This window comes from Sminthopsis crassicaudata, chromosome 4 (assembly GCF_048593235.1).
Source record: "Sminthopsis crassicaudata isolate SCR6 chromosome 4, ASM4859323v1, whole genome shotgun sequence".
NCBI classification, from domain to species: domain Eukaryota; kingdom Metazoa; phylum Chordata; class Mammalia; order Dasyuromorphia; family Dasyuridae; genus Sminthopsis; species Sminthopsis crassicaudata.
This window is the reverse complement of record NC_133620.1, coordinates 478,015,938-478,038,603: the sequence shown is the minus strand read 5'-3', so window position 1 is coordinate 478,038,603 and position 22,666 is coordinate 478,015,938. Positions and strand designations below refer to the sequence as shown.

The window sequence follows — 22,666 nt, the reverse complement described above, 5'->3', positions numbered from 1 at the left end:
GAATTGTGGCCCGATTTGTCTCAGAATTATGGGGTCATGGGGTAGGGGTGATGTGTGCAGGAAAATTCCCAAGTGGACCCCGAGCACAAGCCGGTGGGTTGATCTGTGTGTGCTTCTAGAGCAATGTCGCCAGAGGCAGCAGCGTGTTCTCCACTATGAGTTCCTGAAGTTGTTACTTCATTGCCATCTGTAAATGCTGGATCTCTGGGACCTCTCGGGGCTTAGAATTTCTTTCTTTTTTCTTTTGTGAGAGGCTTACTAAGGACTAGAAAAAATGTGGAGTCTCCCATCTCGTTGGTTCCTGCCCTCTAGAGAGAAGGAGGCCAGATGCAAGGAGCCTGCGGGCACACATGGGCAGGATTCAGACCCATCGTCCCAGACCTGACCAAGAGCACCCACTCTAACAGAAGGCCCCTGCCTCCTTCAGCAGAGCCGGGGAGGCCAAGGGATAGGTCATTGCTGCTACCTGAGACCAGAGCGGATTTTCCAAAGGGAGAGGGCGAGCTCCCGGGGAGCAGGCTCTGCTGGATCCAGCCTCAGCGTCCTGGCAGAACTTGGTAAATGCTCTCCCTGTGCTTTCCTCCTCCTCAGAGAGAAGAGGCTCCAGCCCGTTAGCTGTCTGGCCCGGTTCCGGGCCTTCTTCACCGCGCCAGTGGTCATCTTCCACCTCAACATCCTCTCCTACTTCACCTTCCTCTGGCTCTTTGCCTACGTGCTCATGATCGACTTCCAGCCCACACCATCTTGGAGAGAGTACGTCATCTACTTCTGGCTTTTCTCACTTGTGTGTGAGGAGACCCGGCAGGTATGAGACACCAGCCCCTTTGTCCTGGCCCCCTGAACCCCACCTGGTTTCTGTACAGGCCTCCGGACAAAGCTTCTCTGGGTCTGTGCTTCCCTTTGGGGGGAAACCTGGCCCTCCCCATCTCCTCACTGCACGCAGCCCCCCTGGACATTGTACAAGTCCCCAAAGAAGTAGCGGGAAGTTGTTTTCATCCAACCACAGCATTATAGATTGTTAGAGGCAGAAGCAGCTTCCAAAGCCAGCTTCCTCTTCTCTCTACCTCATTGCATGAAGCGAGACCCAGCAGGGTGACGGCACCTGAGGCAGAAGGGAAAAGGACCTTCTTTTAACTGAATTAAAGATTCTGGGGCTGGGGGTGGAATACATGTCATACAGGGAAATGCCATTTTTGCTAATGCCTTGTGGTTAAGCCATGAGCTTGTGAAAGGCCAAAAGGCTCGAGTTTGGACAGGAAGCCCCTGCAAGGAGCAAATCGTGTTTGGCCCTTTTAGAAAGAACTGGGCACTCTCTGTGACTCCATACTTAATTTTGATCCTCTGCTGCCCCTCCTCTGGGTCTTCTCCCATGAGGGGATGCTACTCTGAGCAGTCCTGCTGAAAAATCCTTGATATTTCTCATTAAGTGAAGAGAGCGGATCATGGGCATCCAGGGGCACCCCGGCCCAGGTCTGCTCTGGTCACCCAGGATGGCTTGAGAGAGGACAGCCAATCATATTGAATCCTGGGCCCCCCAGTCCCATACTTGGCACTCCAGGCATGGTTGCAACCAGGACTGCCTAAAGTGCAGAGAATGCCTGAAGTCGCGCTCCCCTTCTGGCTCCCAGGCAGGGGTGCCCAGTACCCACGATCACTTTTGTCCCTTTGTCCACGCTGCGTTTCTCTTCAAGCTTTTCTATGACCCGGATGGCTTTGGACTCCTGAAGATGGCCTCTTTGTACTTCAACGATTTCTGGAATAAACTCGACGTAGGTGCTATCCTCATCTTCATAGCAGGGCTCACCTGCAGGCAAGTGCCGGAGATCTCCCTCTAGTCTAGTTTTATTCCATTTGTGACACTGTCTCCTTCCCCTGCCTCCCACCCCTCAAGAAAGAGCTGAGAGTTTGTTTGTTTGTTAATTTTACTTTCAACTTAATAAACATCAAACCACATGAGCACTGCCACGTAGAAAATGGTCAGGGGAGCGTTAGCGTTATGGGAGGGCGCGCAGTGCAGTAACTGCGGCGATATTCCCAATGCTTCTCCCAAAGGCTCGGAGCTCCAACATCAGAGCTTACAGCTCCATCCTCCTCACAGCCCCCTCAGCGTTTGTCACTTTTCGGTCAGTGGTTGTGAGGTTGAAACTTAGAATTGTCTTAATTTGCTGTTCTCGAATTATTGTTCTGGAGCATTTTAGATAATGTTGTCGATTATGCTGCTAGTTTGGGTTCCTTCTTTTAAGAACTGCCAACATCCTCATCAATCAGGGGATGGCCCTTATTCTTGTCAATCTGAATAAGTCCCCTGCGTTTCGGGGATGTGAATTTAAAAGTTTTTACTTGCCACATAGGTGCGTGGGCAATTTCACAACCCTGACAATTTTTCCCCTCCTTCCCCCGCCCCCCGCCCCCCGCCCAGATGGCAGGTTGACCCATACATGTTCCATATGTTAAAGTATAAATTAAATACAGCATATGTACACATGTCCAAACAGTATCTCTTCCAGGCTGGTTTGGGTTAAACAGTGTTTTTGCCAAGTATCTGTCCATTTGGGCAGAAATCATCGCTCCTGCACTACCCCTGGACATGGGCTGTCTTCCTTGGGTTTCAAGACCTTTTTCCAACTCCCAGATTATGAGAGAGAAAAGCCCAGATTGGCCAATTTCCCTGCCAGCCAGGGTTACAAGGAGCCGGATCCATCTCCCCATTGAGAATAATGGGAGTTACAGTCATGAGCCTGTCCCCGGTCTCCCCTACAGGGAGGGCTGGAGTTCCCAGGAGGTGGGTGGGGATAGGCTGGCCTGAGGTCAGCCCCCTGAGGCTACTCCCAAGCCCCTGGACCTGCAGGTCTGAGGGCAAGAAAGAGCCTGAGGTGAGGGGAAGTGCAATATGAATTCTCTTCATCGGTTTCATCCTCCTCATCTTCACCTTCCTCCTCCTCCTCCCCCTCCCTCCTTATCTTCTGGAGCAGATTTCGCTTTAGGGGATGGAGGGTGGACGTGGGTCCTGGCCCTCCAGGGGTCCGCGCTCAGCTCTCCGGCCCCGGCAGACAGAAAGCTGCCCAGCTTCTCCCTTACAAGTCTTGCTCCGACGGGTGGGGAGTAACCGGTCCCCTCATTTCTGCCTCCCCGTGCCGACCAGGTTGATCCCGGCGACTCTGTATCCAGGGCGGATCATCCTGTCGCTGGACTTCATCATGTTCTGCCTGAGACTGATGCACATTTTCACAGTCAGCAAAACTCTGGGGCCCAAGATCATCATCGTGAAGAGAATGGTGAGCACTGGCCGTGAGCCCATCCTGGGGGGAGGAAGGAGGAGGATGGGAGGACGGGACCAGCGAGCTTCCACAAGGGGCCTCCTGGAGCCAGAAAGGAGGACGGGGCCAGCGAGCTTCCTCGAGGGGTCTCCTGGAGCAGGACGGGAGGACGGGGCCAGCGAGCTTCCTCGAGGGGCCTCCTGGAGCAGGACGGGAGAACAGGGCCAGCGAGCTTCCTCGAGGGGCCTCCTGGAGCCAGAAAGGAAGACGGGGCCAGCGAGCTTCCTCGAGGGGCCTCCTGGAGCAGGACGGGAGGATGGGGCCAGTGAGCTTCCTCACAGGGCCTCCTGGAGCAGGATGGGAGGACGGGGCCAGTGAGCTTCCTCGAGGGGCCTCCTGGAGCCAGAAAGGAGGACGGGGCCAGTGAGCTTCCTCGAGGGGCCTCCTGGAGCCAGAAAGGAAGACGGGGCCAGTGAGCTTCCTCGAGGGGTCTCCTGGAGCAGGACGGGAGGACGGGGCCAGCGAGCTTCCTCACAGGGTCTCCCTGGGCCCAAGACTGGGAGGCCGTGGCCCCTCATTCATTTTAGGGTGATGAAGCTACTGGCAAGTCCTGAGGTCCGCCCTGAGGTCCCCCCACTATGGGTCACCAGTGGGCTCAGACAGTGGCCCTGGGGGAGGCGATATTCCTGAAGAATTTGGACAGAAAGTCCACCCCATGGGGAGGCGGGGAACCCTTGGTCAGTATGCATGCGGGGGGCAGCAGCGTGGCCGTGTTGCCCCCCGCCCCTGGCCTCGGGATGGGCTGGGCCATGCTGCTGTGAGCCAGGGCCGGAGCTCTGGAAGGGGGGCTGCCCCAGACCGTGGCCATCATCAGGGCTGCCCCTGTTGTTGCAGATGAAGGACGTCTTCTTCTTCCTCTTCCTGCTGGCCGTTTGGGTCGTGTCCTTTGGGGTGGCGAAGCAGGCCATCCTGATCCACAACGAGAGCCGGGTGGACTGGATCTTCCGGGGCGTGGTCTACCACTCCTACCTCACCATCTTCGGGCAGATCCCAACCTACATTGATGGTACCAGCCCCGATGCCCTCCTGGTTTGCAGTGCCGGGCCTGGAGGCAGCGAGACCAGAGTCCAAATTCTGCCTCACGTTTACTAGCTGTGGGACTCTGGGAGGCACTTATCTCTCTCAGTTTGCCTTGGTTTGCTCTTCTGTAAAATGGGCATATTAATGGACCCAACCTCCCAGGATGGATCAGATGAGGTGCTATTTGCCTGGCACTTAGTAGGTGCTTAGTAAACCTCACTCAGTGCGATCCACCCCCGTGGCTTCTGCTGTTCTATCCTCTGTCCTGCCCAGGGAGAGGAGTACTGAACAGTGAATTCCTGGAAGTGAGCAGGAGGGGGGGCAGCCCCTGTGGCCCACGAGAGGGCCCCCACCGAGAGCCACAGTTTTACACAGAGCGCCACAGAGGAAGCTCGGGCTGAGAGCTCCTGGCCCCGCCTCTTGCCCCTTTTCTTTCCCCTCGGCTCTGGGGCCATGGGGAGCTCCCAGTGTGGAAGCTCCCTCTGTGAGAGCAGTTCTGGCCAGAGGGCCCAGCCAGGTGAATGGGCCTCCCCCAGCACGTGCACCCAGAGCTTTCTGGGGCTGTGGCGGACGAGGCCTCTGGCTCTGGGGGCGCCTGCCCGCAGCCCCCACTCACTCTCTTCCGCTTCATCCGCAGGGGTGAACTTCAACCCGGAGCAGTGCAGCCCCAACGGGACCGACCCCTACAAGCCCAAGTGTCCCGAGAGCAGCGAGGTCAGCAACAAGCCCGTGTTCCCCGAGTGGCTGACCGTCATCCTCCTCTGCCTCTACCTGCTCTTCACCAACATCCTGCTCCTCAACCTCCTCATTGCCATGTTCAAGTGAGCCCCTCCTGCCGTCCCACCCTCACCCCATCCTCAGGGGCGGGGGGGAGGGAAGGGGGGATGGAGGAGGGGCTGGTCTGGGGGAGGGAAGGGGGGATGGAGGAGGGGCTGTTCTGGGGGAGGGAAGGGGGATGGAGGAGGGGGTGCTCTGGGGGAGGGAAGGGGGGATGGAGGAGGGGCTGGTCTGGGGGAGGGAAGGGGGGATGGAGGAGGGGCTGGTCTGGGGGAGGGAAGGGGGATGGAGGAGGGGGTGCTCTGGGGGAGGGAAGGGGGGATGGAGGAGGGGCTGGTCTGGGGGAGGGAAGGGGGGATGGAGGAGGGGCTGATCTGGGGGAGATGAACCAAGGGGGGCAGGGCCAGTGGAGGACAGGTAGAGGAAGGCCCTTCTCAGGGCCTCAGCTTGGTCTGGGAGGATGGGGCACCAGAGGGAGTGCGGGCCGCCAGCCCAGTATCTCCCTCCCTCTCCCCCGCCCCAGCTACACTTTCCAGCAGGTCCAGGAGCACACGGACCAGATCTGGAAGTTCCAGCGCCACGACCTGATCGAGGAGTATCATGGGCGGCCCCCCGCGCCTCCCCCCTTCATCCTTTTCAATCACCTGCAGCTTTTCGTCAAGAGAGTCATCCTGGGCAAGCCCGCCAAGAGGCACAAGCAGCTCAGTGAGTGCTCGCGCGAGGACACCGCGGGACGCAGGGGCGCGCATGGACACACAGGCCCACACCTGAAAGAGACAGACAGAGAGATAAATGTAGATAGAGACACAGAGACAAAGAGACAGAAACAGAAAGCCAGAAGAGAGAGACAGAGATAAAGAAACAGAGACAAAGAGATAGAGAAAAAGAGAGATAGATATAGAGACACAGAAACAGAGAGAGTCAAAGAGACAGAAATAGAGAGACAGAGACAAAGAGAGAGACATAGAGAGACAGAGACAAAGAGATAGAGAAAAAGAGAGATAGATATAGAGACACAGAAACAGAGATAGAGACAGAGAAATAGAAAGACAGAGAAGAGAGAGAGATGGAGACAGAGACAGAGGGATAGAGAGAGAGAGACAGAGAGAGACAGAGACAGAGAGAGAGAGAGACAGAGAGAGAGAGAGAGAGACAGAGAGACAGAGACAGAGAGAGACAGAGAGAGAGAGAGACAGAGAGAGACAAAGACAGAGAGAGACAGAGAGACAGAGACAGAGAGAGAGAGAGAGACAGAGACAGAGAGAGACAGAGAGACAGACAGACAGACAGACAGAGACAGAGAGAAAAGAGGCAAAGACAGAGAGTGACCCAGAGAGCAGAGACAGAGGCAAGGAGTGGGAAGCCTGGAACCGGCTGTGAAGGGCAGAGTTTTGTGAGATTCTGGAAGTAAAAGGGAGCTACAGCAGTTTATGGAGTTGGGGCATGAAGAGAAGGCAAGTCAAGCTGAATGGAGGGGGTTGAACTGGGGGAGCTAGAGGGGGCAGGGAGGGCTCCCCTTTCTTAGGTCCCGCTGTGCCCTCACAGAGTGAAGAGCAGGGCGGGGCCCTGGGGAGGGGACAAGATGGAGGGGGGTGGAGGGGCTGAGAGAGATGGTTGCTCTCCATGGTCCTGAGCACCAGGGGCGCAGTGGGCAATGAGGGGAGGGCCGCTGTGGTCTCCGGGCGGCGGCTGCTTTGGGGGGGGGCACTGGCTCTGGGCAGAGTGGACCACTTGCAGGCAGCCTCTTCTAACCGGTTGTGAGTCCCAGGGTGCAGCTGGCACTCCGAAAGCTCCCCCCTCCACACTTGCCCCGGGGGTTGGGCCACTCCTTAGTCCCAGCTTGCACCCCAGTCAGCTGTGGGAGACGAGCTCAGGGCGGGGGGCTTCGTGGACAGCGCTCTGGGGAGCCCCAGCCGGGGGAGGAGCCGAGGGGAAGGGCCCTTTGTTGGGGGCTGGCGCTTGGGTCCCAGAGCTTTCCCAGGACCCCCCTTTTCCGTTCTAGCTTGCCAGGCCTCCGGGCTCTCTCCTGCCCCTGTGGGGCGCCCTCGGCCGCCCCAGCCTTGTCTGCAGGCTGGGTTTCTCCCCCCCCCCCCCGGGGCAGGGTCTGGACCCTTTGGCCTGGGTCCCCAGCCCACAGAGGCCTGTTGGGTTAGCCCGGCTCTCCCGCCCCCCCCCCCCCTTGCCTGGACTCTGGTGGTCAGAAGGGCCCTGAGGGCGGGGCTGCTCCCTCCCTCCCCCCTGGGGACCACCAGCCCGAGCTTGGCGGGGGCACCCCCGGCCCTGGAGACGCCGGCTTCTCCTTCTCTGCCTCCCTCCCCCCAGAGAAGAAGCTGGAGAAGAACGAGGAGGCCACGCTGCTCTCCTGGGAGATCTACCTGAAGGAGAACTACCTGCAGAGTCAGCAGTACCAGCTCAAGCAGAGGACGGACCAGAAGATCGAAGACATGGGCAACAAGTAAGGGCAGGCTCCGGGCAGGGGCGCCGCGGGGCCGAGGCCACCGGGGCACCGGCTCCTGGGGAGAAGGGCACTGGGGCAGACCGAGAGGCCGCGGTGCCAGCCCTGAGCAGGGGTGGCCAAGGACCACCAGAGTCCAGTGGCACAGAGAGGATGGACCCCCTGGGCTCATCACAGGGCTCACTGAGGCTTGGAATATTATGAGCACCTGGAGAAAGGACAGCTCTCCAAGAGCGAAGAAGGCAGTGAGGAGAAGGACCCAGGAAGCTCGGGAAACATGGCGGGTGGGGAGGGGACGTGGCTGGCGGGCATTAGCTCATCGGGAGATCTGGGAGGAAGGCCTTGTGTCCAGCGGATGGAGGCTGGAGGAGGAACACGCCCTCTCACCCCTCCCTTAAAGCTGTCCCTTAGAACAGAGCAGAAACACGAGGGGAAATCAAGGTCAGGGGAACTTGGCACCCGTCAGCCACGGCTGGCATTGGATGCCCTGCGTGGCGCCCACCTCTGCAAGAAGGGAGGGGAGGCCCCTTCTCCAGGCTCCGTCTCTTTGGCCCTTCCAGGGCGGCTGCTCCTTCCGTGGCCACCCCAGAGCGTCCTCCACCTGGCCTCCGCAGCTGTCCTGGTTCGGCCTCCATCGCAGGCCGTTCCCGGAAGGGTGGTTTAGGAGTGAGCAGAGCAGCTTTGGGAGTTCGGGGGGTAGTGGAGGCTGAGAGACCAAAGACCTGTGGGGGAAGCGGGTCCGGGGAGGCGGGCGGGTGAGTGCTCGGGGCTCGGCTCCAGAGTCCCCTGCGCCACGGGCCCTCCCTGAGGGGCCGGCGTGCTCTGTCCCAGGATTGACATCATGATGGACCTGCTGGACTTGGATCACCTGAAAAGGCTGGGCTCTGTGGAGCAGCGGCTGGGGTACCTGGAAGAGCAGGTGAGCTAGCAGCCTCCGCGGCAGCCGGCCAGCCAGCCTCAACCTCTCCCGGGACACACGGGGACCCACCTGGCCCAAAGAAAGGATGTTGGGGGCTGGGATGGACGCCTGGAAGGCCCAATGGGACCAAGGAGGGGACTTGTCCACTCCTCGGATCAGGCCCAATGACGCTGCTGGCGGCAGATGTTCACGGCTGGTCTAGGGGACCCGCGGGGGACGGAGAGGCCCTCTGAGCGGTGGCCATCACTGCCTCCCTTGGGTGCTGCCTCCCTTGGGTGCTGCCTCCCTTGCTGCCACTCTGGGCCATTCTGAGAAGGGGGAGAAGGGGGCCCAGCTCCCCAGTCTGGTGGAGACCTGCCCTCCATCCTCAGTCAGAAGGGGAACTTGTGCAGTTCCTTTAAGTCGTGTGCCTGCCCTGGCGGCAGAGGCTGGAGGCAGAGATTGGGAGGGGTCGGATCCTGCTCCAGTAAGTGAAGCGTCTGACCCGAGTGAGCACAAGAATGGTCTCCCCTCTGTTCGATTCAGTAAACATGTATTAGGCTCCTATTGTGTGCCAGGCACTGTGCCAAGCTCCTAGCTCAGAACGAGGTCATCCTGCCCAATTTTATAGTGACCCTAGGAGGCTGGCTCCCAGAGTCCCTCGGGAGGCCGGAGGCAGAGCCGGGTGGGCTCCCGCTCAGGCCTGGCATGTCGTGTTCTCCCAGGTCCAGGTGGATGCAGGGATGGGGGCGGGAGCGGAGAGCACTCTCCAGAGGGCGTGCTCAGACCAACACTTATTAAGTGCTCCCTTCCTCCCAGTTCCGGGGGCCTCCTCTGGGGGCTGACTTGGGGAAGGCAGCCAGGCTATGGATAAGCAAAGATGTCAGCCAGACACCCTGCGACCGGGCGCGGTGGGGTCAGGGGGAGAATGGCCTGAGCCTTAAAGGGGGGAGGGGTTTCTGGCGGCCGGGGGACGGAGCAGCTCCATCGGGATGTCCAGAGTGACGCCTTCCAAACCTGAGCCCGCTCGGCCACGAGTTTATGAAACGGATGCATTTGGAAGAAGGGACGCCTCGAGTGTGCAGGCTGACTGGCAGGTGCCTCGCAGTGACACACATGTGGGCAAGGCCCATGAACGTGCAGTGGGCAGAGATCCCCGGGAGCAAAGTCCCGAGTCTCGGGGCTCGTGCCTTCTACTCCTTCTGTGGCCAGACTAAAGGCCCTCCTGCTGTTCAGACCCAAGGAAAGCAGGGGGACACAGCCCAGAGTTTGGAGGGAGAGGTGCTGGAGGTCAGCTGGGAGCCCCTGGGGGGTCTCTTACCAGACTTTTCTTTAACCTTGGTGTAAAGAGGGTGAGGAGGGCACAGCCGGGAAAGGCCTCCCTCGTTTATTGAGACCGACTGAGGACATCCCCCGCGGCCCCCTCACTCACTCTAGGGCCCCCACAGACACTGAGCCGGAGGGAGCAGTGCCCACACCAAGCGTGATTTCTCAGCGGCGCCCTGGCTCCTGGCTTATCCCCCTTGGGAGGATTTGGAGGTGGTCCCTCTGAGCTTTCAAAAGTCCTTGAGACCTTCTGCCTTGGAGGGCCACGCCTGGGAGGTGCTGGGTCCAGAGTCCCCTTTCTTGAGAAGCTCCAATGGTCTTGTGCGGCTCCAGTGATGTCTTCAGACACTTCCAGATCTGGGGGGCTTCATTTGGGGCCACGGTGGAAAGTGGCTCTGGGCCCTCGTCCGTGGGCCCCCTCTCAGGGACAGGGGAGCTAATATATCAAGGCAGGCAGCCCCAAGAAAATAACCGAGTGCACACAGTGCTTCCCACAAGGCTCAAACCGTCCGGGTGGATCTGGCCTCTTTACAGCACAGCCTTGCCGGCCAGTGCCTGGGAGGGGGCCCTGCAGAGACCCTCACCCAGGCTGCTGGGCGTGTTTTGGGCAGATGTTCCAGTCGACCAAGGCCCTGACTTGGATCATCCGGGCACTGAGGGACAACGGCTTTGGTTCCGAGGAGGATGTGCCCGTGTTGGGTAAGTCTTGTGGGCACACTGGCAATTGGCACTAGGGGCAGGATTTGAATTGCAGTCCCTCGCCCCAGTCAGCTTTGTCCCCTGGACCACACTGCCTCCCCTGGCCTGGCAGTGTGGACATCAGGGGAGGGCCTCCTGAAGGTTATCATGGCCTCCCCCCCAGTCAGATCCCCTAGCACTCCCAGGCCCATCTGAGTGAGGAAGAGGGGGCAGAGCTTGGTCCTGGTGGACCCCCTCAAGTGGGAAGGGTTCTAGAGAGGACACCTGACCTCAGCTTCCCCATGGGCACCTCCCCCAGCTAGAGGGAATGAAATAATGTGCACAGACCTTAAACTTCTGTCTAAATTCACACCGTGATTATGGGTTCAGGGAGGCAGGTGTGGGGGACATTTGTGAGCCCAAGGGGGCTCAGAGTCAGGAGGAGGGCACGGGGGCAGAGTATGGTCCCCTGGAAGGAAGTACAAACCACACTTAGACCTGGGAGGTGAAGGCAGTTCTGAGAATCCTCAAGTGTGTATGTGAGTGTGTGTGTGAGAGTGTGTGAGTGTGTGTGAGTGAGTGTGTGTGTGGTGTGTCTGTGAGAGAGTGTGTGTGTGTGTGTGTATGAATGTGTGTATGTGAGTGTGTGAGTGTGTGTGAGTGTGTGTGTATGAATGTGTGTATGTGAGTGTGAGTGTGAGTGTATGAGTGTGTGTGTTAGTGTGTATGTGTGAGTATATAAGTGTGTGTGAGTGTGTGTGTGTATGTGAGTGAGTGTGTGTGAGTGTGTGTGTGTGTATGAATGTGTGTATGTGAGTTGTGTGAGTGTGTGTGTATGTGAGTGTGAGTGTGTGTGAGTGTGTGTGTGTTAGTGTGTATGTGTGAGTGTATAAGTGTGTGTATGAATGTGTGTATGTGAGTGTGTGAGTGTGAGTGTGTGTGAGTGTGTGTGTATGAATGTGTGTGAGTGTTTATGTGAGTGAATGTGTGAGTGTGAGAGTGTGTGGGTGAACGTGTGTGTGTGAGTGTGTGTATGAGTGTGTGTATGAATGTGTGTATGTGAGTGAATGTGTGTGAGTGTGTGTGTATGAATGTGTGTGTGTGAGTGTGTGTATGAATGTGTGTGTGTGAGTGTGTGAGTGAGTGTGTGTGTGTGTGAGTGAGTGTGTGTGTGAGTGTGTGTGTGTGTATGAATGTGTGTATGTGAGTGTGAGTGTATGAGTGTGTGTGTTAGTGTGTATGTGTGAGTATATAAGTGTGTGTGAGTGTGTGTGTGTATGTGAGTGAGTGTGTGTGAGTGTGTGTGTGTGTATGAATGTGTGTATGTGAGTTGTGTGAGTGTGTGTGTATGTGAGTGTGAGTGTGTGTGAGTGTGTGTGTGTTAGTGTGTATGTGTGAGTGTATAAGTGTGTGTATGAATGTGTGTATGTGAGTGTGTGAGTGTGAGTGTGTGTGAGTGTGTGTGTATGAATGTGTGTGAGTGTTTATGTGAGTGAATGTGTGAGTGTGAGAGTGTGTGGGTGAACGTGTGTGTGTGAGTGTGTGTATGAGTGTGTGTATGAATGTGTGTATGTGAGTGAATGTGTGTGAGTGTGTGTGTATGAATGTGTGTGTGTGAGTGTGTGTATGAATGTGTGTGTGTGAGTGTGTGAGTGAGTGTGTGTGTGTGTGAGTGAGTGTGTGTGTGAGTGTGTGTGTGTGTATGAATGTGTGTATGTGAGTGTGAGTGTATGAGTGTGTGTGTTAGTGTGTATGTGTGAGTATATAAGTGTGTGTGAGTGTGTGTGTATGAATGTGTGTATGTGAGTGTGTGTGTGTATGTCAGTGTGAGTGTGTGTGAGTGTGTGTGTGTTAGTGTGTATGTGTGAGTATATAAGTGTGTGTGAGTGTGTGTGTGTATGAATGTGTGTATGTGAGTGTGTGTGTGTATGTCAGTGTGAGTGTGTGTGAGTGTGTGTGTGTTAGTGTGTATGTGTGAGTATATAAGTGTGTGTATGAATGTGTGTATGTGAGTGTGTGAGTGTGAGTGTGTGTGAGTGTGTGTGTGTATGAATGTGTGTGAGTGTTTATGTGAGTGAGTGTGTGAGTGTGAGAGTGTGTGGGTGAACGTGTGTGTGTGAGTGTGTATGAGTGTGTGTATGAATGTGTGTGTGTGAGTGTGTGGTGTGTGTGTGAGTGTGTGTATGAATGTGTGTGTGTGAGTGTGTGTGTGAGTGTGTGAGTGTGTGTGTGTGTGTGTGTGTGAGTGAGTGTGTGTGGGAGTGTGAGTGTGTGTGTGAGTCAGGAATAATGAGATGACGCACCAGAAGGGACATGTGGGAGGGAGGGCTGAGACCTCTGCCTGGGCCCCCCAACCCCCAGTGTCCAGGAAGATGCCAGAAGGGAAGGAGTACGACCCCGGCGACAAGCAGGAGGACACGGAAGACCTTTACCACGTGAATGCGCGCCACCTTCTGTACCCCAACTCGACTGTCACGCGCTTCCCCGTGCCCAACGAGAAGGTGCCCTGGGAGGTAAGGGGCCTGAGGGCCTTGGCGGCCGTGGAAGGGACTGGGGCTGAGGGAGGCCCTTGGCCTGGCCAGAGTCTTGGTTGAAAGATGATTTCTTCACAGCAGGAATTTCATATCTATGATCCTCCCTTTTACACGGCGGAGAGGAAGGAGAAGGCGACATCGGATCCCGTGGGAAAGTGAGTCCATCGGCGAGGAGCTTCCTCTGGCCTGCGGGGCGCGGCGATTGGCTCCGCTGGGCGTCCGAGGGGGTCGAGGGCTGGGGCCGCAGCCCTGGGATTTGGGGATGCTGCCACGACTGATCCAGAAGGAGGGTGCTGGTCCCCCCAGGGCTCCATCCCTTCATGTTGGAGCTCAGGGCGCCTCGGGAGAGCGGGCTTCCCCTCTGTGCGGCTGGGCAGCCCTGCTAAGAGCCCCGGGCCGGCCTCTGCTCTGCCCTTCCAGTTCTCTGGAGTCCCTGTCTAGAATCAACTATAACACCATGGACGGGCTGATCAACAGGCAGAGCTTCCACGGACCTTACATGGTGCAGGACGGGCTCTCACTGTGAGTCAGCTTGGATCCTCGTACTCACCTGGCTGAGGGACCCACAGTCCCCCCACCTCCCTGACTGTCCCCTACAACTGGAAAGGTCACGGTTCTGGATTTCGTTTGTGTAGGGAGCTGGGACCCTCCCGGGGGGGGAGGGCTTCCCTCTGCCCAGCCAGCAGCCACCCAGAATGTTGAGAGGCTGGGAGATTTTTTTTTACGGTGACTCGAACCCGGGTCTCCATGGCCTTACAGCCTCTGGCTGCGCTGCTCCATGCAAGAGCCTCAGGCCGTCTGTGAGGTTTCCTACGCGCAGGAGCTGGCCCACGGCTTCCCCCAAAGCAGTCTCCAGACTAGATGGTACCAGGGTTGAAGGGTGGCGGGGGCAGCTTCCGTTGTTTCAGACCACAAGCCCATCACAAGAAAGGGGCATTCCGTTAGCTGTGGGTCTACCTTGGCCTTGGGGTCCAAAGAGCCCCTCTGCTGACCCCGTGTCCTCTCTGTGCCAGGAACCCCATGGGGCGCACGGGATTACGGGGCAGGGGGAGCCTGTGCTGCTTTGGGCCGAACCACGCCCTGCACCCTGTGATCACCCGGTGAGTAGCTTCAAAGTGGCTGGCATCCTTTCTTGGGTGCTGGGAGCACGGTGATTGGCTTCTTTTATTCTATACCCCAAGGGAAATTGGAGGAGAATGGGGGACCCCATTTAGTGGACTCCCTGAATTCTTTCCAGGAATATCAGGGTGGTCCGGGACAGGTAACTCTCCTCTCTTACAGTTGGCGGCGGAATCAAGATGGTGCCATTTGTAGAAAAAGCATAAAGAAGATGCTGGAAATCTTGGTCGTCAAGCACGCCCTGTCAGAACACTGGGCTTTGCCAGGGGTACGTAGCCATTGTCCAATTCGTTGATGCCCCTTCCTTTCCTTAGGTTTTCCTCCATTTGTTCATTCAGCAGATATTTGTTAAATACTCACTTTGCACAAGGACTTGTGCCAAAAGCTGAGGGATAAATCCTTCATTAGCTAGTTATTAGGATATTACTACCTCTTGGGCTGCTTGTCACTGAGACCCGGGTGGTCACTGGTCAGGTGTCCACCCCAGGAGGTGAGGGATCTTTGTCACTGAGGTCTAGTGGTCAATAGTCAGGGGACTGCCCTAGGAGGAGCAGGCTCCTTGTCACTAAAGTCTGGGTGGTCACTGGTCAGGTGTCCACCCCAGGAGCTAGTGAGCTCTTCAACATTGGCCAAGTCTTAGACAGGTATTCAACGTAATGGCCTGTGAGGCTCCTGCCAACTCTGGTTCTGTGGTTCTGGGTTCAAGAAGAAAAAGTCCAGTCTTAGCTCTGCCACTTGCCAACTGTGTGACCATGGACAGACCCCTACACTTCTTTGACCCCGATTTGTTCATCTGTAAAATGGGAATGCCAGAAGAAAGACATTCTGTTCACTGACAGGCCCCCTTGCTCACGGTGTAAGCTGCATGTAATTTTCCCGATCTCTCCAGGGGTCCCTGGAGCCTGGTGAGATGTTGCCCCGAAAACTGAAGCGGATCCTGAGCCAGGAATTCTGGCAGTACTTTGAGACGCTGCTGAAACAAGGTGCTGAGGTAGCTTGCCCTTGGGGGTCCCTGCCTCAGTGGGCGAGGGCTCCTTCAGGGGAAAGACTGGCAGGCTGAGCTGGTGCAGAGGCTGCTGGAAGAAGATCATCCCAGGGGATGAAAAAATCGGGGGGGGGGGTTTGGGTGAGCAGGAAGAGCAGACTGGCTGATTGAAGAGAGGGAAAGTGGGAAGTTGTGGAGGGTCATGATGAGTAGGGTAAGAATCTGGGACAATGGGAACCATTGGAGTATTTTGAGCCCCAGACTCATGAGGAAGGCCACTCGTGGCCAAAACTGGATTAGAGGTGAGTGTGAACACCTTCTGGGAGGGGGGACGCCAGTGAAGGGAAGACAAGGCAGAAGATTTTAACCCGGAACTTGGTGTGAGATGGTGGCCCTGGGCTTGGAAGCAAAAAAGAAAGTACAAGCAGAGCTAAGAAGAAGCCCCATGGCCTTCGCAGCTCCCCACACACAGTGGGTGCCTTCCTAAGACTGAATCAGTCCCCTTCTCTGCTCTACTCTCCCCAGGTCTATAAAGGCTATGTTGATGACCCGAGGAACACAGATAACGCCTGGATAGAAACCATTGCCATCAGTGTCCACTTCAAGGACCAGAATGACTTGGAACTGAAGCGACTAAATTCTGTAAGCAAGTAGGGATGTCGTCCCCATTCCCCCAAAGGTCTGTGCAAATGTCACAGAAGTGTGAACTGGCAGATGAAATTCTAGTGCCACTATTGTAGCTCCTGGCACCTTTTATTATAGCTCCTGGCACCTTTGCAATTGTAGGTTTATTGTAGCTCTTGGCACCTCTAGCAATAGCACGGCATTCCATCTAATGGTGGAAGTCTCTTTTATCACAGCCTTCAGGTGGTGCAAGGATGGTTCTCCTTCTACAGGCGGGGAAACTGAGGCTTAGGGCAGCGGGATGAGTTGCCCAAGGTCCCCTAGGGAGTAAATGGAAGAATTAAGAGATGGCAACGATTCACAATTTATGTCAGATGATATCTAGGAGGAAGGGCTTGGATGCCCAAGCATGGGCACTGGGCACCAAAAAAGACCAACACAGCGCTGTCTTGGCAGAGAGAGGTCAGCTTGACCTCAGGGGTCAGCAAGCACTGGCGGGATGAGATCTGTGTCTGGCATGTGGCTCATGAAGGGATTCCCCAGACAGACTCTGGGAGGGCCCTACCTTGGGGATGCAAGCACAGAGATGTGACTCCAAGCAGCAGATGGCAAATGGGTCCACAGCCACCTTGGCCAGAGAAGGGGACAGAGCATGAGCTGCAGGCAGTGGGGATCACAGCAGGCAGAGGCTGACTGACAACAAGTACTGGTGCTTGGCTTGGGCCACTAGACTCTCTGTGCTGTATTGAGGCTATTATTATGTGCCCCGTAGTACACCAGTGGGTGATAAGCACTAGGAACTGCAAGTTAAAAAGGAACAGAGGAAGTGAGGAGAAATGTGGATCGTGCAATTATACACAAAGTAGATGCAAGGTGAAGGCAGGAAGGGAAGGCTTCAGGAGCAGACTGATGCCGAGCTGGATCCCGAAGGAAGCCAGGGATCTTGAGAGAAGGCAGAGATCTTCCAGGTATGGGGTAGAGGCACTGCAGTCATGAAGACAGAAAATCCCTCAGAGATTTCTGAGGCACAGGGAAGCCCCATAAGGCTTGGAGGAACGTTCTAAATGTGTTGAGCGAAGATAGGTAGCATCTCATGGGCAAAACCATATGGTGAAAGATGATTCAGGAGGACTGGGGAGCTCCGAGGGGAGAAATCCAGGTGATGAACAGTTGCCTTCCTTTCTTCCCAGCATCTCCAAGTCTGCGACCCAGAGGTTTCCATCCGATGGCAGGTGGTGGATAAGAGGATCCCGCTTTATGCAAATCACAAGGAGATCCTTCAGAAGGCCTCAGCCCTGTTTGGAGCCTATTACTAAGGCCAGACCAACACTCCCTGTGCCCTGGCACTGGAGGGCAGAAGAGGGCTGGGCTCTTCCTGACCAGAAATGAGCCGTCTGCTCTCATGCTCTCCATGCCTATCGTGAGGAGAAAGACATTCCCTCTGTTCCTCCGCTCTTGTGGATCACTGCTATTCTCTCTGAGGTGGGACCGAGAGTCCTGCTGGGTGCAGCAGAAGTGTCAAGATCCACCTTCACTGCCTCCATACCACCCTCTGTCTCCTTGGAGTCAGGCTGCCCAGGAGGCATCGATGGTGGTACTGGGGTGGGGAAGGGAAGCAGTCTTAAGACCCAGATCTGGGATGAAGGATAGGGAGAACTAGTGTCCTCAGGGGAGGTATTTCCCCTTTCTTTGCCATTAGTCCAGGGAAAGGCTAATCTGAGAGAGCCACTGGTTTCCAGCCCATACCACTCTTCTGTTCTTTCCCATAGCATCTTCCCTGTCCCAGTCCAGGACCCTACAACTACTGCTGGGCTTCATGCTCCTATGAATTGCCTCCAGAGCCTCTGTCTGTGGGACTTAGTATGGACCAAACCCCCTCAGGTGCCCTCTGGGGAAATCTCCTATTGAGAGAAGCTCACCTGTGGTCTGATGACTTTCCCATCCGCGGCAGGTGCCAAACTGCGGAGCAAGGAGCGTCCCGGGACTTCCTGGGATCGCCAAGGTGGGCTGGTCAGGTCCCGAGGGCCCAGCAAAGCTTCCTTAGTCTTGATTGGTGTCTGCTCATGAGACTCGCCTTGGTCAGGGACCTGAGATGTGACATTAAACCTGCTCACTGGCTCCTCCTCACATACTGCTGCTCTGTTCTGTTCAGATTAGCCTGTAGATGCTGAGGAGGGATGGGAATAAATCCGGGCTTGAATTGAGGGTGGACTTGTCTCTGTGCCGGAGGTGACGGAAGGCAGGAGAGTCGAGGGCCACAGGGCTGCCGCTCCTCAGCTCTCGGGCTGAATCCCTCACAAGACCCTTCCTCCCAACACCAAGTTTATCCAGCAGCACCAATCCAGGGGCCTGCCTGATGTGCCTCAGAAGGACCAATCCGTAACACTCCCTCCTCCCCAAGACTTCATGTCTGGTGTCTGTTCTTTCTCCCCCATCTCCCAGATCTGATGACGTTTGAATCTGGGATTTCCTGCCTCTCAGGCCGTTCCCGCCATGCTGCTCGTGATCCACCCTCATTCCCGGAACATCCCCCACTGCTCATGCCATGACCCACTCTCCAGCTCTGAGGTCTTTTCTGGCCAGCCACAGCTCACGCAGGCCAGCGTGTTTCCCTCGGTGGACCCTCACGGTTGACATTTGCTCTCGTTCAAAGTCACTGTCAGACTCTAGGGGTTAAGTGGGGACACCATTACCACCATATCAGTAGGGACATTCCCCCAGTATTTGGGGATCAGGGGAGAGTCAGGGCCAGAAGGAGAGTTTTGGTGTTTAGAAAAGAATCAAGACATTATGGACTGTTATGTGGCTCTTCAGTACAGTCCAGGTCTCCTCTCTGCTAGTGTGGCTCACTGTCCTGCTCTGACCTGGCACCTATGAGACCCAGGGGGATACTGGGCCAGCCTGCGGAGGTCTCCTGCTGTGCTCCGGGACCGTCCTTGGCTGACAGAGAGTGGGCCCAAAGCTTCCTTAGAGAAGTGACAACTCCAGAGTTTGCACTCCCTGGCCTGGGCTGCTGAGAGTCTCAGGGACCACCTTCCTACCAGGAAGATGCCTCAGAGGAGGGATTTTGTCAGGATGAAACAAGTGCTGAGCACGTGCGTTCAGTGCAAGGGGGCACCAGGCATTGGGGGTTTGTCCTATTGATTATAGAGGAAAAGGAGCCTGTAGCCTCTTTATCAATGACTTGGGAGTAGGGATGGCATGGTGGTTGGCTTGGTGTAAAATGTAAAGCTGGGAAAGAACAGTCAGGGTCCAAGAAGCCACGTGAGACAGAGCACTGGGCCAAATGATCTATCAGGAATAAATATCAAGTTTGGAAAGAGTCAAAAATCTACTTTATTATATAAGATGGGGCTAAAAGCAGCTCCCGTGAGAGCCTGGGGATTACAGTGAACCACGAGCTCTGAGCTACAAGTCCACAGTGAGTGTAGTAGGGCACTTGAACTGCTTTGGGAGAAGTGTCCAGGACTTGGGAAGTGACAGCCCCAACGTAAGCCATCTTGCCCCAGTGATTTCTAGACTGTTATCTTCAGTCCTGGGCACTTCACTTTAGGAAAATGACAGAGGAGGCAAGGATGGTGAAGAGCCTCAAGTCCATGTCACCGGAGTGTCAGTTGAAAGGGTATCCATGGATACCTTGATCAATCCATCAATCGGCTACTGAACTTTGAACCCATGTGAAGGCTAGGGGTGAGGGGAGTGACCCGGAAGAATATGATCCAACTTGGAGCAGTTCTCAGCCTGAGAAATTCCGACTTCAGAGTTTTGGAAGAGCAGGGATTTCACACTCTCCATGAATTCATGTCAGTGTCTGAATACAGTTGCCAAAACAAGTCACGAACTTGGTGGGCCCGTCTCCTTATAAGGAACATCTCTGAACTTTCTTGGACTAGTCTTGGGGGGGGGAGGTAGGCAGACCAAAGGTGAATGGGCTGAACTCAGAGGTGTAGGGCTCCCCATTCCTGGAGGGCTCCCAGAATTGTTAGGAATTCCAGGGCCCCATCCAGCTCTGAGCTTCCAGGATCCTGTGGGCATGGAAGGTGGAGACTGATTTGTAGAATGTAGAATTGTTTGGAAGTGGGAATTGGCTTCCCTCAAGGAAAATATGGAGAAAGAAAGCGTGATGTTTTGTAAATAGATTCACATCTCATTGGCTCAGGCCATGACCACAAATCCACAGAGGCTCAATCCCTGCTTCCCCCCTCCCCTAGGGACTGCCTAAGCTTGTCCCAGAATCTCCTCCAGCTAACATCAGGTGCCTCTAAGTTTTGAAACAATCCTAAGATGATGATGAACATATTGGGGGTCCCAAGAAGCAGGGACAGGGGATCATGGGACCTCTACCACTGCCCTTGTTACACATTATCTATTATTAGAAAGCCAGAGCTGAAAGGGGATCCAAAGACTGCTGTGATCACAGGCTACTAGCTCTCCTGCTGGAAAGGACGTGGGAAGCCAAACAGGCTTGGAAAGATGAAATGAGCTGCTGGGAGTCCCCTAGGGAGCATCTGAGGAGAGAATCAAACTCAGCTCCTCTCCACGCCATGTAGCCTCTCTCGATCCCCACCAGGCTTCCTTAACCCTCTGTGTTCCTCTGGTGAAGCCCATGGAGCCCTTTTCAGAATCATGTTTTAAAATGCATAAAATAAAACACCCCAAATGGGCTTACAAGGAAAGCAGGCATTTTTAAATAGCTATGAAAGTGTGCAGAGGCAGCAGATTAAGAAGCCCTACTCTAGCTTGCTGCCCTCCTCTGGCACAGAGGCACCACGGCCATGTTTGTTAAGACCAGGGTCAGTGTGGGAGCCAGGGCTCCTGACTCCCAGCCAAAGGCTCTGGTCACTCCCAACACTTCTGGGCCCTTCCCAGTTTTGAAAACCCTGATTTCCTGAACAGTTGCAGTGCCATCTTTGTGACCCCGATCTCTCTGTCCCTTCTTCCAAAACTTTAATCTTTATTTAACAAATAAGGGGGTCGTAAAATCTCAGTGCATGGAATCTTCACTCTCAGAAATTCATTATGCCAGCTCCTCTGCAAGGCTCTGAGGGAGGAAGACCCAGGATGGGTGGGTTCGGTTGGAGATTCGGGAGGTCAGGGAGGCTCAGTCGGGGCTCTGGGCCTAGTTTAGCCTAAAGACACGGAAGGCCCATTCCTGAAGAGCTTGGGGACCCTCAGGTTCTTCTCTGAAACCTTAGCTCCCTCCAGCTTGGGAATAAACAGTGCTCAGGAGGCAATGTAGGATAGGTTACATATCCAGGGAGGCACATCCTCCCTGGATTGCCTCCAGGGTCCCGGACCTCTGATCTCCTGCAAAGAGGCGTTAGTGCTCTCTGCTAGAGCCTTGCAGATCAGACTCGGCCTGGCTTTGGGTGTCTTGCATTTCTATGAACTTCACTATCTTCCTGTGGATTCTAAATAAAGAGATTTATCAGCAAGTCCAGAGAGTGCAGGCCCTTTCCTGTATTCTGGGCAAGCAAAGGCATGCTGCTCATTTCAGCACCAAGGCCAGCACCACAGCATAGTGTCTTGGCTAAGGCTCATTGACAGCATCTCACCTACAGCTGGGATCCAAGCTTTGGTCACTTTATGACACCCTTCCCCAGCCTCCCACAGACTCTGAAGCCTCCACAGATCCCCAGAGACTCCCACAGCCAGGCATATTTTGTCTACATGTTCCTGTAGATTGGATGTGCATGCTGTCCTTGATAGCTGTACTGTAAGACCCTTGTGGGAGACATCCCACAAGACATCACACTTGCTCTCCCCAGTGTCCAGTCTAGGGCCTGGAATAAAGCGAGGGATTAATGAGTCCTTGTTGGTTGGTTAGATTGTAGATCTTAGATGGAAAGGAGGATTGAAAACTGACAGCTCTTTGTCTCAGTTCCCAGTCTATTGGTTAGCTGACCTATGCATTGGTCAGTATTTTTTGTGTTGATTAATCAGTCTGTGTTTTGGTTCTTTAGCCAGAGCTAAATATGTGCTTATTGACTGAGCACCTGCTGGATGCCCAGTGTTGGACAAGGTCCTGGGGGTGAGGTGGGGAAGCCAAAAAAGGAAAGGGTGGCTCCTGGCCTTGACAGGTTTATGATCCCCTGATGGTGGCCAGGCCAATACACAGGCACCCAAAGGTCCTTGGAATTGGAAGGAACGAGACTGGAGGACCGTGGCTTGTCTATAAAGTTGCCTCCATTTGAGCAATAAAAGTAACAGGTTGAGTTTAACCTTGGCTCCCAGGGCCAAGTTCTCAACAGGCTGATCCCAGAGGAGTTTCTGAGACCAAGCCCTCTCTGTACCTGACCTGCTCCCTCTCCATACCCCTTCTTTTCATTGGCTCTACACTTGTTTTTCTCCTTGGAACGGCTGACACCCCCATATTCTTTACCTCCTACTGTCACCTGGTGACCATTGCTTCCAATCTTCTCCTTAGACTGCCCCCTGAGAGTCTCCCACTCTCTTTAGGGAAGTGAGAGCCATGGGATACAGTAGCCCCCAGAGTTAAACAGGCCTTCACTAAGAGCTGTGTCACTCCAGGTCAGTCACACAACTCTCTGGTCCTTAGCTTCCTCATCTGAAAAATGAGGAGCTGGACAGAGAAGGTCTACTCTGAATAAGGCCACAAGATGTCTCCCTCATTCTCCTCTTTTGAATGTAGACTTTTTTTCAGGCAGAGATTATTTTTTATCAATTCTCTTTGCTTTCCCAGGTCCTCAAACAGAGTCTGACATAGCAGGCACTTGACAAATGCTTGTTTGTTGACTGCCCCATTAGGGAGGGGCACACTAGCCCGGCTGGCAATCAGAGCTGTGTGCATGAGTGTGGGTGGGTCAGTTCTGCATTAAAGAGGTTAGATCCAATTAGCTACGGAAAATCTGTTCCTTCAGTCAATGACTCATCATTACATCCTCTCCTGGGATCTATTGTTCTAGATGGATC

At 55.1% G+C, this 22,666-nt stretch overlaps 1 protein-coding gene across 2 annotated transcripts in view; it reads left to right on the top strand.

Moving 5' to 3' along the window:
* Positions 1-17,933, top strand: part of TRPM2 (transient receptor potential cation channel subfamily M member 2) — a 45,831-nt gene extending 27,898 nt beyond the window's left edge. For both annotated transcript variants that reach the window (XM_074264557.1, XM_074264556.1), the window contains 17 exons: positions 592-805; positions 1,692-1,810; positions 3,143-3,275; positions 4,152-4,323; positions 4,975-5,158; positions 5,638-5,819; positions 7,437-7,569; positions 8,401-8,488; positions 10,405-10,492; positions 12,833-12,984; positions 13,084-13,160; positions 13,426-13,527; positions 14,019-14,105; positions 14,287-14,392; positions 15,014-15,115; positions 15,635-15,751; positions 16,924-17,933. In XM_074264557.1, coding sequence (XP_074120658.1) covers positions 592-805; positions 1,692-1,810; positions 3,143-3,275; positions 4,152-4,323; positions 4,975-5,158; positions 5,638-5,819; positions 7,437-7,569; positions 8,401-8,488; positions 10,405-10,492; positions 12,833-12,984; positions 13,084-13,160; positions 13,426-13,527; positions 14,019-14,105; positions 14,287-14,392; positions 15,014-15,115; positions 15,635-15,751; positions 16,924-17,049 — 2,182 coding nt within the window. In that variant the 3' untranslated portion in view covers positions 17,050-17,933. The remainder of the gene's footprint in view (positions 1-591; positions 806-1,691; positions 1,811-3,142; positions 3,276-4,151; positions 4,324-4,974; positions 5,159-5,637; positions 5,820-7,436; positions 7,570-8,400; positions 8,489-10,404; positions 10,493-12,832; positions 12,985-13,083; positions 13,161-13,425; positions 13,528-14,018; positions 14,106-14,286; positions 14,393-15,013; positions 15,116-15,634; positions 15,752-16,923) is intronic.
* Positions 17,934-22,666: the final 4,733 nt, after the last annotated feature.